Genomic DNA, 17,473 nt, shown 5'->3' on the forward strand with positions numbered 1-17,473 from the left:
GTTGAGGCCAGGCTCCTCCGCAGTTTTTGCCAGTCTGTGGTCCGCTTCTTTTACACTCAGTGTTCTTCTGGACTGACACCTTGTTTTTGGGCAGACGCTAGACCATTTGCTGCTTGAATATGGCTCTGCTGATTTTGTCTTCAGTTTGTGTGTGTGCTGTCTTTTTTCCTCCACCCCCCCAATCCCCTGCCCCTCTCCTTTCTATATTTCCTCATCTGATGTGGTTTATTTATTATTCATTCACCTTGTAGCTCTACGACTTACCTTGTCTTCCTTTGCCTACTTTTGTCCTGTCAAAGTGCACACAAGCTGTGCTTTGAGCAGCTTGTGAGGAAGTGTCACCTATTGAAGCGCTGACCCCCCACACCCATGTGACCCCACCACCCCCACCCCCACGTCCCCCTTTTTTGTTCCACTGCCCCATGCTCCCCCAGTGTCCGTCCTCTCCTAGTGATGGCCGCCTCTCTGGGGTCCAGTGGATTGCCTGTGGTTTTGTTGTACGGCTAATGATTTGTAGTGATTGCTTGATGCTCTGGGGACTATGGAGTGCTTTCCCCTGTGCACGCCTGCTGATTTGGACACGGACGTCGCCAGCTTGGCTCCATATTGTTTTCCGTGTAGACTGACTTGGTACCTGCATATATATATATTTACATATATATATTTTGTATTGTACTCTTGCCTTCTCTTTCTGTCTGTCCTCTAGCTTTGGGGTTGTCCTGTATTGTAGGCCTTGCGTTGCACACTTCTTCTGCCTTTGAGTTCAATACAGCTGTATCATTTTTTTTCCCTCCATTTTGTTGGCTCTTGTTTATCTGGTTGTCATGTGCCTATGTCAGTCTGAAGATGGCAACAGGGCCCAACCAAGGAGAGCTGTTTTGCATGATTATTCCCCCCTATCCACTGCCGTGTTACATTCCCACAGAACCCAGCCACATCAGTTTTCTTCTCAATCAACAGTTCAAATATTAGTACACCCTGTTAAAAAGATCTAGTGATTTTTTTGTTGTTGTTCAAAGGAAGGTTGCTAAGTGGGGTGGGGTCTTTATGTCCTTTTATGCAGCTCCCGTCAGCAGCAGTAGCCTTTCTTAGCCTCTGTTCACATAGAAGAGAAAGATCTACAATAATTTTAGAATGAAATACTGTTCACATCAGCAAAAGAGATCTGAAATCACCATTGGAAACCCATAGAACTGGCTGACGTTTGATTCTGTGCGTTCATGTCGAGCAGTTCCTGGACCAGGCTGCACGACTTTGTCCTGAGAGGCTGATCGAAAGTGAAGATGGTTGGCCCGAGTTCTGACAGCTAGGGGTTCGTTTGTTCGTTCACTCTCTGCCTCACCGCAACCAGAAGCCTTTCAGCAGCCCAGCTGTCCAGCACTCACTGCCCTCCCTCCCTCCCTCTCTCTGTCTTCACAGTGCTGTTGTCAGCAGCTTTGTGGATTCCACCCATTTCACCCCCTGCTCCCCGTTCCGCCCCCTACACACACCCAGTCTCCCTACCCTGTCTTGCCCCTCCTCTAGGGTGTCCTGAAGTGGGGTGGGGAGAGAGAGAAAAAAAGTCCAACCCTGAACGCAAAACACAGAATGCTGGATGGTTTGACGTGACCACTTGACTGTCTGGTGTTGAAAGTAGGTTCGGTTGTAGTTGACAGAACGGTGTCTTGCATTGTCATCGAGCTCTCTTGTGCCGTGGTTACAGGTATGTCGAGAGTTTCAGAGAGGTACATGCTCGCGGCAGCCTAGTGACTGTCGCTACGCGCATCCGACTGAAAATGTAACGGTGGACTGTGGGGACAACCAGGTGACGGTGTGTATGGATTATGTAAAGAACAAGTGTACACGGGATTCGTGTAGATATTTTCACCCTCCGGCCCACCTTCAGTCTCAGATAAAGGCCGCTCAGCAACGAGCTAACGCCGCTCCATCCTCTGCCTCTGGCCCCGCCCAAGGCGTGGTAGGGTCGCTTTCCTTGTCCTTGCCATGCTGCTTTCTTTTCTTTTTTTTTTTTTTTTTTTTTTTTTTTTTTTTGCCTTGGCTGTTTTTTAACACCTGACACTGTTCTGCCTGCCATTCCATCCTTCATTCCTTGCCCCTCTCTCTGTCTCTTGTCTCTCTCTCACCATGCTGCTGCCATCCCCCCCCACCCTCCACCACCCACCTCTGCTTGTTGCCTTCACACTCCCCCACCCTCTCCAGTGTGTGTCAGTCCCCCTCTCCCTCCCTCCCAGGGTCCTTCCCCCTCCCCTAACCTCCAGGTCAGACCAATCCCCAGGTCTGACTTCACCCTGTCCACTCCACCGCCCCCCTCCCCATCCCCCTTCCCCCATTACTCCTTCCCTTTCCCCCCTCTCTCTCTTATCCTCTTCCACTGTCAGATGTGTGCAGTGGTAATCAGGGAAAGTCTTGCCATTACCTTTAACTATTGGATTGGATGTCAGATTACTTGGAATTTGTTTCATTAAATAAAAATGAATGAAAAAAAAATCAAGGAAAAAGACCAGAGCTGTTCAGAACGCCAGTGAGCACTTTATAATCATATGAGGAAAAATCTGAACTGCAACTGTAACGTGAGTGTCACGGAGCTGAAGTGAGCATCAACAAGTGTTTTCCAATCAGTGGAAGGATTTTCCTGTCAGGCTGTCAGACAGCATGCTGCAGGAATTTCCTGTTTCCCCTTGCACTCATTTCTTCATCGACTTCCTTTTGCTTCACATACATTTTACGAGGAGAGAGGACAGAGCAGGTAGGCAGGCAGAGAGAGAAGCAGGGTTCCGTGGTAGTGACAGGGGTTGAAGGGATGGGGGCAGGAGGGTGATGGTGGAGAGGGGGATGCAGTGCAAGTCGTGTCTCCTGGCCGTTATTGTCGCCAGTGCTGGTTGGGACGTTAGCCGTACAGGCTATTTGATCAGTTACTTTGATTGTTCTTTTTGCAGACATGGAGTGCTTTGTCACCTGAATTTTTTTTTAGGAAAGGGGGCTGGGGTGAGGTGGGGAGAGAGATTGAGTGCAAACAAACATCATAGAGAACTTAATGTTAGACTAAATCTTCACTTTGATGGGAGAGGGAGTTTGTGGCGGGGGGAAAAAAAAAAAGAATTGAAGATTTTAACTCTTTTGTTTGCCTAGAATTATCTTTAATTAAATACCTCTTTCAAGTGCTCCATATTGTCCACTCATCCATTTCCCTCCTCCCTCTCCTTCTCTCACCCTTCTTTCAGTTTTTTTTTTAATTTTTTTTTTTTTTTGTTTTTTTTTTTTTTTCTTGCTGGTTTCTTTGCTCAGCCCAACTTGTTCAGTCAGTTCCATCATGGGACCACATGCATGCTGACATTGGCTTGTTGCTATTCTTTGTGAACTAATGGTCTAACATTAACACTGTGAAGCATCTTGGCGCTGGCACTTTTGGGGTGTCCGGACCTGGCATGGATGCTCGGCTTGCACGGGATGGATGGCTGGCTGGCTTTGTGCTTTTGGTGCAGACAGTACTTTGGGGCAGCATGCAACGCCCCCACACCCCACCCCACCCCATGCCCCTCACCCCCACCTTCCGCTGTTCTTTTTGCCACCCGCCGTCCCTCAGATTTCTGGCCATGACGTGGGTGCTGCCTTCTAGCAGGCCCCGGTGATGGGCCTGGTCTGAACCCACCATGCCTGAAACTTTTCTGTTCCACCCCCACCCCTTTCTTGTTTTGGCGCTTTGTGTTCAGTTCTCCTTGTACTTACCTGCTTGCTGTTTTAGTTGAGAGCTGCTGTCCAGAGTCCACCCAGGCTGTAGTGGAGTCCACACTGGTGACTTGTTCTAGTGCTCTCTGACCACTGAACTCGCCAGCTGTCTGTTGTAGCCAAGGTTTAACAGTGCCTTCTCTTTTTTTTTTTTCTTTCTTTCTTTTCTTTTTTTTTTTTGCTTTGTCCGAGCCTCCCCCTCTGTGTTCCCTTTACCAGCAGCTTTTTCTTTTGTTCTTCTGTGGTGAAAACATTTACACGAAGCATGTGTGCCAAGTGAATGTGACTACTGAAAACTGACGAGCTTTCAGAATGATGAGATGTGGCTGAATCACCGTATATTGTGTCCATCCATCCACCGTCTTTCTGGAGTTCAAGACAACCCCCACCCCCCACCACACACCTATCTTGAGCCTCAAACAGAAAGTGAAAGGGTCGCTGAAAGAGTTTGAAAAACTGATGGAACAAGTGAGATTCTGTAACACCTTTTTTACTTTCTCCTTGAACCCCCCCCCCCGCACCCCCCCCACCCCACCCCCCCCCCCCCAAAAAAAAAAAAAGGGATAGTGGGGGGAAGGTGAACATGAGTCCAGTCCCATTCGAATTCTGGTGAGTTTTCTTTTTCTTTTCTTTTTTTTTATCTTTTGGTGGGGGTGGCGTGGGGGGACTAGTCAATGAGGTTGGGAAAATTGTTATATGAAGTATTTGGACTGCTCGGATGGGGGCTTGTTGGGGGAGGGGTGGGGGACATGGGTGTGCCCAAAGGTTGGAAGAAAGGGAGGAGGTGGGAGAAGACCAGACAGGCCGGGGACACCCCTACCCCCCTCATTCTCCTCACTTCCCTGCAGATCATTGAAGGCCACACAACTGCCAGAGCACAAGCACACACGCACCCGCACAGACAGACAGACGGACTGGGCCAGTGGTCTGCTTGGGGCCTTTGTCGCCCCCTGCCCACCTTGGCTGGGGGTGTGGTAGGTGTGGGTAGTTTACACGGACTGGAGACATAGTGGGTAGTTTCATAGTGACAGTGGAGGTCTTGTCAGCTACCCTGGTCTCTCTGCCCAGTTAGTGTTTTTGGTGAGGAGCGCTCCACACACACAGGGACAGTGATGATGGATGGAGTCCGTGTCAAACTCGGGGGGGATGGGGGGGTGGGGCGGTGAGGGCTTACCTCCTCCTCCTACCACTCCTTCCCCCTCCAGGTTCCTCCTTTGGAGCTTCCCAGGGCTTTTTTTTTTCTTTTGGAGCGGAAATGGCATGCGTTTATATTGGTTTTCGTTTTGTTTCATATTGCCAGTACTCATTTTGGTTTAGTTTCCGGTTGTTGTTTTTTTTCTTCTCTTTGCTACAAAGTTTTTTTGTTTTTGTTTTTTCATAAAAAGGACATGATAGTCTCTCCCACCCCATTGTAAAAACAGACTTTTTTTTCCCACCCCCTCTTCTTTACATGGGGGTAACGTTTTTAGCAAAACCATCCTTTTCGTGAATATTTTTTTTTTTTTTTTTTTTTAATCCAGAGCTTATTTGGTCCCTCCAGCATCCTGTGTCACCCGAAGACTCTTCTCCTCCACTCTCTGTTGATTGATTGATTGATTGATTCTCCAGGCCTGGAAAAGTTGCTTCCAGTACACACTTGTCATACTGTCTTGCCAAGAGGAACACTTTAGTCCTGTCTCGCAAGTTAAAATGCTTGGAAAGTTTTCACCCGACGCCAGTACAGCACAGAGGAAACAAATCTATTTTGGCCTTGACCAAAACGAACATTTGATGAGCAGGGGAAAAAAAAACAAAGAAAGCCTCCTGGTTGAATCTGGAGCATTTTATCATCAGTCACTACTTCTGAAGTTTTCCGTAATGCTTGTCTACCTTTTTTTTTTTTTTTTTTTTTTGTCCAGAAAAGCAACAGGGACTTTATAGGTAGAACTCCGCTTTGCTTCTGATGTTTCTTTTTTTAGTCTTTGAAATCTCGAAATCTTTTTCTGTGCATTTTTTTTTTTTTCTTCCTCAGTATTTAATAACAGATTTTCTATAAGACCATTTTCCTTGCTCCCCTAATATTTAAAACGGAAAGAAAAAAAAAACTTGCCCTGGACATTATGTGCCGTTTAGTTTCTATAGAGCCTATGCTTTATTTCTGTTGATTTTCTTTGTTGCTTCTGTCTGTCTGTCCGTCTGTCTTGTGTGTGTGTGGGGGAGGAAACATGACCAGTCTGTGGCTATTTTCAGCACTGAGTTTTACAACCATCACAGCATGATGTCTCTTCAACATATTGCTTTTTTGTGAAGGATTTTAACCACAAACAGTTATATTTGCATGATGACAAAACTTTATCGATGGTGCCTTCTTTTTTTTTTTCTTTTTTTTTTTCATCACCCCCCGTCATGCCTTGCCGCTTGCTGTTGTCTGTGCCGCAACCCGCCATGCTGCTGACATTTCATTGGCCAATGCCATCATGCGCTGTGCATACTAATTAGCCGCCAATGGTTGAGGTCTTGACCGCGAGCAAGAAACGACCTCGCGACCCTGCAGATGAACTCGTTCTGGTACTTCTTTTTCCCATGATGCTTTGCATGTAGCTGTAGAATTGCTTTTGTTTAAATTAAACGATGAGTTGCACAGTCACATGACGAGATATCATAGTTACTCTTCTTTTTTTTTTTTCTTCTTTTTTTTTTTTATTATCTTGCTTTGTAGATTTCGTTTATGTTTTTTTGACAGAATCCTTCTCGTCTCTATATTTTTTTTCTGGTAAAAAGTCTTTTCTTACTTTTTTTTTTTCTTTGGGGTTTTTTTTTTTTGGTTTGTTTTTTGTTTTGGGGGGGTCTCTTACCGCTCTCTCTCTTCCCCCCCACCCCCACCCCCATTCCACGGCCTGATGTTTCACAAGCCTTGATGCATGAAAGTTCGCTTTGTGGAGAAGTGCCTGTTCTTGGTGGCTCTCAGTGCAGTGCAGTATTCATTGACCAGCACCAAAGTCTATTCCCCCCTTGGTGGTGTTACCAAAATTTGTTAGACGTGTTTCCACCATGCTATGCTTGTCATGTGATTCTGCAATGTGATCAGAATAATGATTTATATCTTTCTGTTTACAAAGTATATGAAATGTTGTAGTTGATATATGTATATATATATATATATATTTGCATAGTTTTCTTTACTATTGATATTATATCATTTGTATCTTAAATCCTAATTTTTCTGTTATTTTCTACTTCTGTGGCCAAAGTCTTGTAACAAACGTTTCTATCTTGATTGTAATAATTAATTTTTGGGCTTTGATATTAACACTGTCTTTATAAATTCTTGGGGTTTTTTAAGTAAAGAAAGTATGCATTGGTAGGCCAAAAAGATATTGGGGGAAAATGTGTTGGGTTTGTTTCCTTTCCCGCATAAGTCCAAGATTAATAAAAGCATGTTATTTCTTCTTTGTTTCCGCTGTCTCTGCTGGGGGCTTATGGATTTGTAATGATGACTGTGAAGAAATAAATGCAGAGAGATGCTTTGTTTAGAAGTGCAAGCGATGTGTTGTTTTATGTACATGACTGCCAGAGGTGTCCAGGGTGCACAGCCTCTAACCGCCCATTGTTTCTGCCCCTTGCTCTCGCCCTCTAGCCTCAGCTGGGCCTAGTACCCCCGTATAAGCGGGTGGCGGTGGAGAGCAGTAACCTGGGCAAGAGTGGCATCCCGGTGTATCAGCCCACCCTGCCTGCAGCCTATCACCAAGCAGCCACGCTCATGCAACTACAGCAACAGCCCTACATCCCTGCTGTCACATGTGAGTCTGGGGGGCCTCCCCTCGCCCCCACCCCCATCCCAGTCCCTGTTCCCATCCCCGTCCCCGTCCCCGTCCCCCTCCTGGCATAGTGTCCAGTGATGCCCCTGCTGTTGTCTTTCTCTCAACCACTGCTCTTGTTTTGTATTTCCATTTCTTCCCCTCCTACCACCCTTCACCAAACTGGCACTGTTTTCATTGGGGGTTGGATGGGGGGTATTTTCTTTGGGGAATGTATTGGGTGTACCTTGTTTGAATACAGTTGGAGAAAATGGTGGGGGGAATGTTTTTAAAATCATGGTTGCTAGTATCATTCTTAGAATTTGTAATCAGAGGAATGGATTCATCCGTCAAGGTCATGAGTAGAAGTTGACTTTGACTGAATGTGTTTGTTCTCACCTTAAGTGGAATTCACTTTCTCTTCCCCACCCCCCCATGCCACAATTCCTCCCCATCCCCTCCACCCCCCCACACACATTGCTATTCTAATGATACAGTCTGCTGTTGGGTAAAAGGCTGACAGCCCTAACTTTGCTTTGATATTAACCATTTGCATTCCCCTGAATTGACGCAAATTATTTTTCATGGCTTACAAAATTGGGTATGCCAGTTATGTAATTTTTTAAAAGGAAAAATGGATTGGGTTGGTTGGACACAGGGAAGCCAGAGACCAGGTAGAAAGTTATATGAATGTGTTCATTGACACCAGTGTTCCTTTTTAATGTACCTGTATGTAACTGCTATACAGAAAAATGCAGAAAAGATGCCTAGAATTTGAGACAAAAGGGTTCCTGTTCATGCTGTACAAAGCTGTGGTTTATTGTGAATGTGTGAGCACTTTGTTACCTGGAGACTGTTGTTATTTATGACTACAGGGTGTTCATGAGTAACAGCATAATATTATTTATGGACAGGGGGCAGGCTGTGCCTTGGAATCCAGCCAGGATGTCACCAGTTTTCTGTGTTGTTTCTGTGTGTCATTGCCAAAAGGAAAAAAAACACAAAAGATGGGGAAATGCTTGAAACTGTATGTTGTGCCAGCCATGGTAGTGGGGAGGGTGGTGTGCGGTCCTGTTGTTTGCTGTTGTGTGTGACAGCTGTAGCCCTGTGTACGTGAGAGAGAGAGAGAGAGAACTGATTTAATTTACTGCAGGCCAGCTCCAGATCACAGGCACCAACTGTTCAGTGGAAGAAGGCTATTGGTCAAGGAGCACCCAGAGTGCAGTCCCTTCATTGTTATTGTTGATTAGCTAGAAACCATCAACATGGTTTTCGGTCGTGTCTCAGTCCCATGGTTTTTGGTGGTGTGTCAGTTGCATCATGATCAGTTCTCAAATGACATCATTGACACACAAGTACAGCACATATGTGTCAACTGAAATGATATTTTAGTTTTCTCTGATTGTCATTAGCAGGTCTGTTTTTTTATACCTTATAGAGCTCTTTGTGTGTGTGTGTGTGCGCGCGTGCATTCTTTTTCAGAGCTGTGTGTTTTGTGGGGCAAAAATTCAGGCACTTGGAGTTTGAAACTTCATTGTATGTGTTGGGCGTGTGGATTATGCTGATGGAGACAGGAAGAAATGGTTTTGTAAACCTCAGAAGGAATGCACACAGTGCCAAGCTCATAGAGAGAGAGCCTTTCTGCGGAGAGGTGGGAGTTGGGACTGACCTTGAAAAAGCCTGGTGAGTTTCACTGGCAGAGAAGATGGTGAATGAATGCTCCAGTCTTCGGGGGGTAAAAAAATAATGGGAAAGGGCAAAGCATAGGCTGGTATAACAATTGAATCGGCCTTGTGTTATGACTCGGTGCCTTTTGTTTGTTATAGATAGCGGAGAAGTCATGTCAGCAGCCTACCCAAACTATCTTCAACAAGGTACTGTCATCATTTAGATTACAACTACAACAATGCTATCTTTTGCAGTACAAACCACTTAACCATTGTCAGTGCAAGTGCTTATGTATGTTGGTACTAACAGTAATTTTGAAGTCTGATAATTATGATAATGAGTTTTTATTTATCTGACTCATACTTCCCCCAAACAACTTTTTTCAGTTTACCTCACACATACTGGAAAGAATGCTGCATTTTCCCCACCCAATCAGTTCGTATTCCTTCCCTATGTCTAGTATGAATTTACATCCAAAAAATGTACATGAATATTTATAAATCTGTTTAAACGTCTACCCCATGTTACTATTTTTTTCTTCTGCACTTACCCTTTCACATTTTTAAAAGCACCTATTTTACAACAACAGTTACACAGTTTGCCATGTTAACAGCAATTACACTGTTTGTTCAGTCTTGCAACAACAATTAGTTTGTTCAGTTTTACATCAACAGTTAAATGTTGCATTTTACAACAACAGTTACACAGTTTGGCCTATTTCTACAAAAACAATTACACAGTTCGGCCTATTTTACAACAACAGTTACACATTTTGGCCTATTTTACAACAACAACAAAAAAAAACCAAAACAGTAACACATTTTGACCTATTTTACAATAAAAAAAGTTTCACAGCTTGGCCTATTTTGCAATAACAGTTTCACAGTTTGCTGAATGCAGCACAAGCATCAGTACAATAAATACAAAATAGTGTTTCCCCACACTGAAGCCACAAGGCAAAAAGCAGGAATTCGCACAGACTCTGACAGTGTGGGGGAAATTTAAAGTCTCCACTTAAAAGTAACTATCTCCTCCTTCCCCTCTTCCTCCTCCTGCAACCATTTTGATTTGTAGGCCTGTCCACAGTGATGATTTTGACACTGACAAATTCCTTCTGTGGTCTGCAAACAGAAATTGTTTATGTCAGAAGCATTTTTATCTTTTTCTTTTTTTTGTTTTGTTTTGTTTTTGTTGTTGATTGTTTAATTCTAAGGAACATTTTTTTTCTGAGCAAGTGGTGAATATCATCAGTTGCTTTAGCTGATTTGCATCACAGTAAGTATTCAGGTCACCTTTAATGAAGTTTACGTCCGTTTTCTGGGCTGTGCTGTCTACGTGATAATTTAACCCCAAAACACTCATGGAGATCAATCCAAAAATGCTTTAGGGACCACAAGAGAGTTGAAATTGTCATTGCAAGTTCACGGAACTTTTCTGTCATAATGGATTTCCTTTTTTCTTTTTTAATGAAAATTTATTTGGTTATTTTGGAGCATGTACTCATTTCTGTTATTGCTCTTATATTATTCCTTATGTGCCCTAAGTTTTGGGCTAGAAAACCTTGGGGGTTTTTTTTTTTTTGTTATTTTCCTTTGAATTCCTAATCCAGAGGCCCCCTTTTTTTTTTTTTTTTTTTTTTTTTTTTTTTTTTTTTTTAAATTCGGAGGTTGGGTAAATTTGGTGCCGATCTGTATGAGTACAATCCTGTATATTTGCTTGAAATCAGATCTGTGTTCACGTCAACACATTGAAAAAGACGGCCGTCCTTATGTGCTCAGTCCATAACACAGACCACAGTATGCATTCCCATTTTATGCTGTTACTGTGTCAACTGTCCATATGGTGCTGAATTAGTATATACAGTGAACAAAGTGAACTCTAAATCAAGGTGTTTGGCCAGTACATATGAGCATATATCACAGATTGACATAAGTTTACAGTTGTGCCAACAGCAGAGCGAGAGATGTATTATCAATGGTTTCTACAATGCAGTGGGAAATCACCTACAGCTTAGTCTTTTTTGAAGAACTCTGACTCTTTAACTAGGAGGCAGAATTGCACTGGCTCTTAGTGCTGCAACCTTGGGGGTAGTTGGCCTTTGGGAACCATCCCAGCGCCGACTGTCCTAAAACCCTCTTGGCAAAGAGTGGGGATGTAAGGCAAGATACTCTCCACTATCAAATTCTAGTCCAGATAGTTGGGACAGCAGTTACCTCCTCTGCTGTTCTGATGGTCATAGTCAAAAACGACCGACTATGAAAAAAAAAAATCAAGGTGTTATATTCTCAAAGAGCAGGATGAACCTTTGAGGGCGTTATATACTCAGAAAGCAAAGTGAACCTTTATCAACGTGTTACTGACTCAAAGAGTGAAGTTAACTTTTATCAAGGTGTATACTTAGAGAGCAAAGTGAGCCTTTATCAAGGTGTTGTATACTCAGAGCAAAGTGAACTTTTATCAAGGTATTAGTTTGATTAAATGCCAGATTGTTCATTGGACCCCATGTCTAGTCTGTTTTGCTATGAATTTAGAGACCCCTCCAGCTGAAGTTACTGTGTGAAAAGAATAAATTTAAAAAAGAAAAATGATAAAATAAACCGGGCGGGTGTGCCCTGTGATTAATTTGAAACGTCTTTTAGCCCGACAAGTAAGGATTGAGTCCATTTTAGAAGTGAGGAATTAAAGGTGGCCTGAATGCTTTGCAAAGTGTGAACAGAACGGATGTCCATTTGTCAGTCCAGCAAACTCCAGGGAGAGGACAGGGGTTCTGAGACCTGTGTTGATTTCACAGCAGAAAACACATCCCTAAACATTGTTTCTGTCTGTCTGTCTGTCTGCTTCCTACCAGCCCTCTTCCTTCTTCACACTCCTCCTCCTCCTACTCTACCTTCCTCCTCTGTCTCTCTCTCACTCTCAGTAATGAAAACAAGTGAAAAATAGTCTTTGAAAAGCTGTTCTTGGCCTTTTAATACTTTTGTTTGTTTTGTCATTTCATTATTAATTATGTAGAGGTTCCATGTCTGTTGTCTTGCTGTAGACTTGATTCTGAGTTCTCATCTTCATCTTTCCGATCTGTAGCAGTTTGCATTTTCTTTTTGTTGTAGATGTTATACATAAGGTGGTTATTTTTTGTGCTTCAGTACATGTATATTTGGCATATATTTCATTTCCGTTTTCATTTTGAGTTGTTATGGAGCTTTTTTCCATTAATTTGCTTTTAACTGTTCCTTGGCCATAACTAGATGTATGTGGAGGTGTGTTTGTGTTGTGTTGTCTGCCTTTCAGCAGCTCACTCTGGCCACACACTGTGTATTGCTCTTTGCTTTGGACTGTGTGGATGTATTGACATGTTGGAACTGGTTGTCATTTGGTTGGTTACTTGCTTTTAACACGGAGTATTTATGTTGCTGATTCATTATTTATTATTATTAACCTGATGGATGGTGTCTTTTTTGTTTGGTTCTTTTGGTTTCATGTGTTGTGGGTTGTCTCCTGTTGACAACCACCACCACTTCTACTACCACTGCTGTGACATAAACTACTACTACTACTACTACCACCACTTCCTTGCTGTTGCCACCAACCTGTGTGCTTGACCGCTCCTCTGCTCTCTGCATGTTGCGCGCTTGGCCGCACTTTTCACCTCACTCTGTGCACACACAAAAAAAATCCCCACCTGCCGCCACCGCTGTGATGCCTCTCCTCCTCCACCTGACCTGACCCCGTGCCAGACACCACCCCGCTGTTGGTGGCAGGGGCTCAGCCACCCGGGGTGGGAGCCGCCCCGGCCCTGGTCAGCAGTCTGACGCCGACTGCCGCTGCTGCTGCTTCAGCTTCTGGGGGCAGTGTGGCTGCCGCTGTAGCCCGCAAAATCCCCTCTAATGCCTATAGCGTTCAGTACTTTGACAGTCACAAACAGGTATTATTTGCCTTCGTCGTTTGTTTTTTTTGTTTGTTTTTGTTTTTTTTGTAAGGGTGTGAACAGTTTGACAAAGTAGTTTGGTTTACGGGTGTGAAAGGTTGTGAGATATATAGGGGAATGAATTAGGCCAGGCTTTAGATGAGAACCCAGTTTGAAAAAGGAGGGTTTGGGGGAGGGAGGAGCTGTATCTGTTTGGAGTGTGTATCCTTGACTGGAAAAAAAAAATATGGAAAGTAAAAAACTAGAAATGCATGAATACTGAGAAACGGTTGATTGTTTTTGGCATGTTTTGGGTGTGAGCAGTTGGAGAAATCAGGGGAATGAAGTAGGCTAGGCAAAGACCTGGTGCTCGCTTTCAAGGAAGTGGGAGGGTATGGGGCTTTGTGTTTACCATGGAGTGGGTGTCATGTTTGTCATTAAGACAGGAAAGAAATATCAGGGGATAAAGAAGGGGGGTGCATGGATAATACGAATTGATTGTCTTTTCAGTATTTTATGCCTTTCAGACATGAAAGAGGATAAGTCAAAGTAGTCAGTCTATCAAGAGTTTCTGTGGAGCGCTGCTGGTAACTTAGAAATACCAGTATACTTTTAAAACTGTTTGTTAGTCTTTTTTTCTCTCAAGATGTAAGCAGAAACAGGACAACAGCTTCAAGAGGGAGGCATGGGGTATTCAGAGTTAGGTCATCTGTTCGCTGCCAGTTTGCAGTTTCAATCACTTGACTGAAAAGTTCCAGACTGAAGAAAAAAGACGAAAGGTTCATAAGCTTCCAGACTGAAGAGTTCACAATTCAAATAACAGGGACTTTTTCCTTTTTTTTTTTTTCTTTTTTTTTTAAGTCAAAATTGCCATCCCCACATGTTGAACCCAAAATGTAAAGTGAAAACAGGATGGTTACTTGCACCAGAGCAATGTATTCCCCACAAAAGAGTGTACTGAAGTGTTGTGGCTGATGTCATGGTTCTCTGTTGACACCTCTCTCTCAGTGCGGGGGGAAGAGCCGACTGATGTGGATAAAAAAAGGTATTCCAGGCGTAACCTTGAGGCACTGTGTCCTCACGGTCCATACACCCCACCATCGGTAGAGATGTCCACTTTGCATCCTACAGCACGCTAGCTCTTCTAGATCACTTTTCATTTTATAACGCAAAGTATTTTTTCCTTTTCTTTTTTTGTTGTCTTTTGTTGTTGTTGCCAACACAGCTTGTTGGAGCTTGACATTCCTAACAAAACCTGCCCTGACCTGATGTAAGTGCAGCTTTCTAATGCTTGATTTGGGGGGTTTCAGTTTCTGCAAAACGGCTAGGACTTAACTGCTGTTGTCACTTTTATGTTCACCTTTTTTATTTGAATGATTATAATGCTGTTTTATGTTTGGCTTTTTAATGTACAAATTATTTGGTTCTTGTTGTACCCTTTTTTTTTTCTCCATATATCCAAGTTTATTTCTGTGTGGATGCTTATATTAACTTGTTAGCAGTACACATAAGATGTTTATAATTTACCATGATTACTCATTGTTAGATTTAGTTTTAACCAGTCTGCTGTGTGGTGTCTTCTTGAAGGTGTCTTCTTTCACATGTCTGTGGGTGATAGACTGTCTGTTGTGACCTGTCAGTAGTGTGTCTGGGGTCTGATCAGGTGAGATGTGGGAAGGGAGAATACAGAATATGTTCTCTCCAACAAGAGAAATTCGAGAGAGAGGTCTGTGCAGTTCAAGCTCATACATAGTCTTGGTCCATATTTTCTCAGCTTTAGGATAGCAATAATCTGCCTTTCTTCCATTGCCAAAACTGAAAGTGCATCGGGCAAATTTAAGTTTGTTAAGTGTTGTCGGACATGGACTGTTCAGATATAGAATGATGTCTATGCCTGTATTACATTTAGGCACCTTCCCGTCTACGATAGATAAGGTTGTTGAAGCATAACTATCAGATACCAGAACATCTACAACAGAAAAGGATATTGATTCCTGTGTTACATTTAGGGACCTGATGCATGCCCTGTACGTTGGTGATTGACAGTAATGCTCTGTTGCAATGGATGATCATGTTACAGCCTGTCAAAAATGGCCACACTGCACCCAACTGTTCTTGCATGGATCTTTGACATTCTTCTCTGCCTGTGCTGATGAACGGCCACCATTTTCTTTTTGCACAGCTTGAGTTCTCTTTCTGAATGAAATCTTCTTGAAAAATGAAAAGCATTCTGTCTTTTATAGAGTCTCTGAGTTGGCATGCAAGTTTCTCTGTTTGAGATCTCCCAACTTTTTTTTTCTCTTTTTTTGACTTTTTTATACTTTAAAAAAAAAAAAAAAAAAAAAAAAATTGCCCTTCCGTTTTTTTGGGGGGGAAGGCTGGTAGGGATTGGGGATTGCATCCCAAGACCGTGTTCTTTCTATTTCTCTCTCTGAGTTATTGCTCTCTCTTTAATCTTTGTTGTTGTGTAGTACGTTCCTCAAAACGGGGGGACACATGGTACTGGCTCCTGTGTGTTGTGTGTGCTACCTGGTTTCCTGTTCTGGTGTGTAGTTTGTAATGTGACGCTTCAGACGGGTTTTTACGTTGCCGTTACGTTATGTTGCTTCAGTTCAGCCTTCATTAACTTGATTTGATTTGATTTTTATTTTTTCATCACTTTAATGAGTGTTGTTCTACTTTATGTGGCCAATAAGAACAGTGGATCTTTTTGTCTTTCTTTCCCCTTCAGCCCCTCCCTCACCAATTAAAAAAAAAACAACAAAAAAACAAAACCCTGCTCTCTCTCTCTCTCTCTCTCTCTCTCTCTCTCTCTCTCTCTGTTATTTCATATTTAATATTTGTGCTCTCCTCTTCCACCCTACCCCCTCCATCCTTATATATGTTTTTTTTTTGTGTGTGTGTTTTTTCCCCCAACAGACATAATGGTTATTCACCGTCACTTGTTTTCTTTCACTCTTTTGTAGTTCAGTTTATGTGCTATAATATGTATATATATATATGTGCGTGTAATATATAAATACATGTACTCATTAGTATTGTTTATTTCCAATGAGAGACTATATTCAAAATTTTTTTTTTGTCACGTTGAACTAGTCTTCATTTTTATTGAACTTTCTTCTTTATGTATTGTTAGATGTGATATATATATATATATATATATATATATATATATATATATATATATCTTTTTTTTTTTTTTTTCCATATATATAAATGATTGTGTGGCTGTGAGCAAGCAGTTTTGTTCTGGTGTGTGTGTGTGTGTACTTGCTTTGTTGGGGGATCAAGGGTGGGTGTGTGTGTATGTAACTGTAAGGCGCAGCAGAGTGTGTAGTTGCTGACACGTGTTGTGCGTTGTTTCTGTCCCTGGCAGTTACTGGACACCCTCCCGCGGTGCCCCGATTTTAGGGTGGGCAAATGTGATCACCCCAAATGCCCTTTGGTACATGTCCTTGAAGGTGAGTCACCTCCTCTCTTCCCCACCTTCACCTTGACTCCCCTCTCCACCCCCCTCTCTCTTGCTTCGTCTCCGCTTTCTCCCTCTGCCTCTATCTCTTGTGTCTCTCTCTCTCTCTATCTCTCCTTTCTCCCTCTGTCTCTTGTCTCTCTCTGTCTCCCCTTTCTCTCTCTGTCTCTTGTCTCTCTCTCTCTCTCTCTCTCTATCTCTCCTTTCTCCCTCTGTCTCTTGTCTCTCTCTGTCTCCCCTTTCTCTCTCTGTCTCTTGTCTCTCTCTGTCTCCCCTTTCTCTCTCTGTCTCTTGTCTCTATCTCCCCTTTCTCCCTCTGTCACTTGTCTATCTCCCCTTTCTTCCTCTGTCTTTATCTCCCCTTTCTTTCTCTGCCTGTGTCTGTTGTCTCTCTCTCTGTCTCCCCTTTCTCCCTCTGTCTCTTGTCTCTCTCTATCTCCCCTTTCTTCCTCTGTCTCTTGTCTATCTCCCCTTTCTCCCTCTGTCTCTTGTCTCTCTCTATCTCCCCTCTGTCTCTTGTCTATCTCCCCTCTCTTCCTCTGTCTCTTGTCTATCTCCCCTTTCTTCCTCTGTCTCTTGTCTATCTCTCTCCCCTTTCTCCCTCTGTCTCTTGTCTCTCTCTGTCTCCCCTTTCTCTCTCTGTCTTGCCTCTCTATCTCCCCTTTCTCCCTCTGTCTCTTGTCTCTCTCTATCTCCCCTTTCTCCCTCTGTCTCTTGTCTCTCTCTATCTCCCCTTTCTCCCTCTGTCTCTTGTCTATCTCCCCTTTCTCCCTCTGTCTCTTGTCTATCTCCCCTTTCTCCCTCTGTCTCTTGTCTATCTCCCCTTTCTCCCTCTGTCTCTTGTCTCTCTCTCTCCCCTCTGTCTCTTGTCTCTATCTCCCCTTTCTCCCTCTGTCTCTTGTCTATCTCTCTCCCGTTTCTCGCTCTGTCTCT

General features: G+C 43.3%; 1 protein-coding gene across 19 annotated transcripts in view; it reads left to right on the forward strand.

Annotated features, from left to right (window-relative positions):
* LOC143289164 (muscleblind-like protein 1) overlaps positions 1-17,473 on the forward strand; it is a 262,220-nt gene that overhangs the window by 228,464 nt on the left and 16,283 nt on the right. For 14 of the 19 annotated variants that reach the window (XM_076598069.1, XM_076598071.1, XM_076598068.1 and 11 more), the window contains 4 exons: positions 1,703-1,957; positions 7,343-7,505; positions 9,329-9,376; positions 16,448-16,532. In XM_076598069.1, the coding sequence (XP_076454184.1) occupies positions 1,703-1,957; positions 7,343-7,505; positions 9,329-9,376; positions 16,448-16,482 (501 nt within the window). In that variant the 3' untranslated portion in view covers positions 16,483-16,532. Of the gene's footprint in view, positions 1-1,702; positions 1,958-6,204; positions 6,274-7,342; positions 7,506-9,328; positions 9,377-16,447; positions 16,533-17,473 lie in introns of all 19 variants that reach the window. The other 5 variants (XM_076598083.1, XM_076598084.1, XM_076598087.1 and 2 more) reach the window with 5 other exon arrangements.

Source organism: Babylonia areolata, chromosome 13 (genome assembly GCF_041734735.1).
Source record: "Babylonia areolata isolate BAREFJ2019XMU chromosome 13, ASM4173473v1, whole genome shotgun sequence".
NCBI classification, from domain to species: Eukaryota; Metazoa; Mollusca; class Gastropoda; order Neogastropoda; family Buccinidae; genus Babylonia; species Babylonia areolata.